Source organism: Sinocyclocheilus grahami, unplaced genomic scaffold (genome assembly GCF_001515645.1).
Source record: "Sinocyclocheilus grahami isolate Dianchi unplaced genomic scaffold, SAMN03320097.WGS_v1.1 scaffold609.1, whole genome shotgun sequence".
In the NCBI taxonomy this organism is placed as follows: domain Eukaryota; kingdom Metazoa; phylum Chordata; class Actinopteri; order Cypriniformes; family Cyprinidae; genus Sinocyclocheilus; species Sinocyclocheilus grahami.
Window position 1 is genome coordinate 661,485 of NW_015505788.1, and position 596 is coordinate 662,080.

The window sequence follows — 596 nt, forward strand, 5'->3', positions numbered from 1 at the left end:
AGGAAAGGTTTACTTTAGAGAAGGTGCATTACTTGTTACTACAGTGGAGCTAGTTTCGGGTCCTCTGGTGTTGTTCTTAATGACGGACAAAGTGACTTCATATTCCTGGCCGGGGCCGAGTCCTGGTTGCTCAAAGTTGGTCTGGGAAGGTGTCAGATTGTTCACGATCTTCCCGTTTTCTTCTTTCTGTTATTGAGAAGACAGAAAAAACATGCATTTAGATTGATTTAGCCTTGGTTATTTTGGCTAAACCTGAAATATTTTTAGGATAATATACTGTATAGATCAGTGGTTTGCAACCAGAGGGCCTCAGAAAAGTATGATGATTTAAAATAAGACAAAACAAGCACTAAAATAGGCAAAACAACTTAAAATCTAGATACGTCTTGTTTTAATTCACCCCACTCAACAAACTGGGTGTAAGAGGTAGTCTAATTTTAAAAACGTGATTTTTAGATATAAAAAAGGCATACAAATTAATAAAACAAAAATGCATAACTCCATGAGCAATTTTATAATGAGTATACATTTTTGTAATTATGCCAAGATCTAAAATATTCATATATTAATATGTCTAAAATATAATCAAACTGTTA

General features: G+C 33.6%; 1 protein-coding gene across 1 annotated transcript in view; it reads right to left on the bottom strand.

The window, feature by feature from the left end:
• LOC107557573 (tenascin-like) overlaps positions 1-596 on the bottom strand; it is an 82,442-nt gene that overhangs the window by 51,747 nt on the left and 30,099 nt on the right. The window contains exon 5 of the mRNA XM_016241047.1: positions 33-186. Coding sequence (XP_016096533.1) covers positions 33-186 — 154 coding nt within the window. The remainder of the gene's footprint in view (positions 1-32; positions 187-596) is intronic.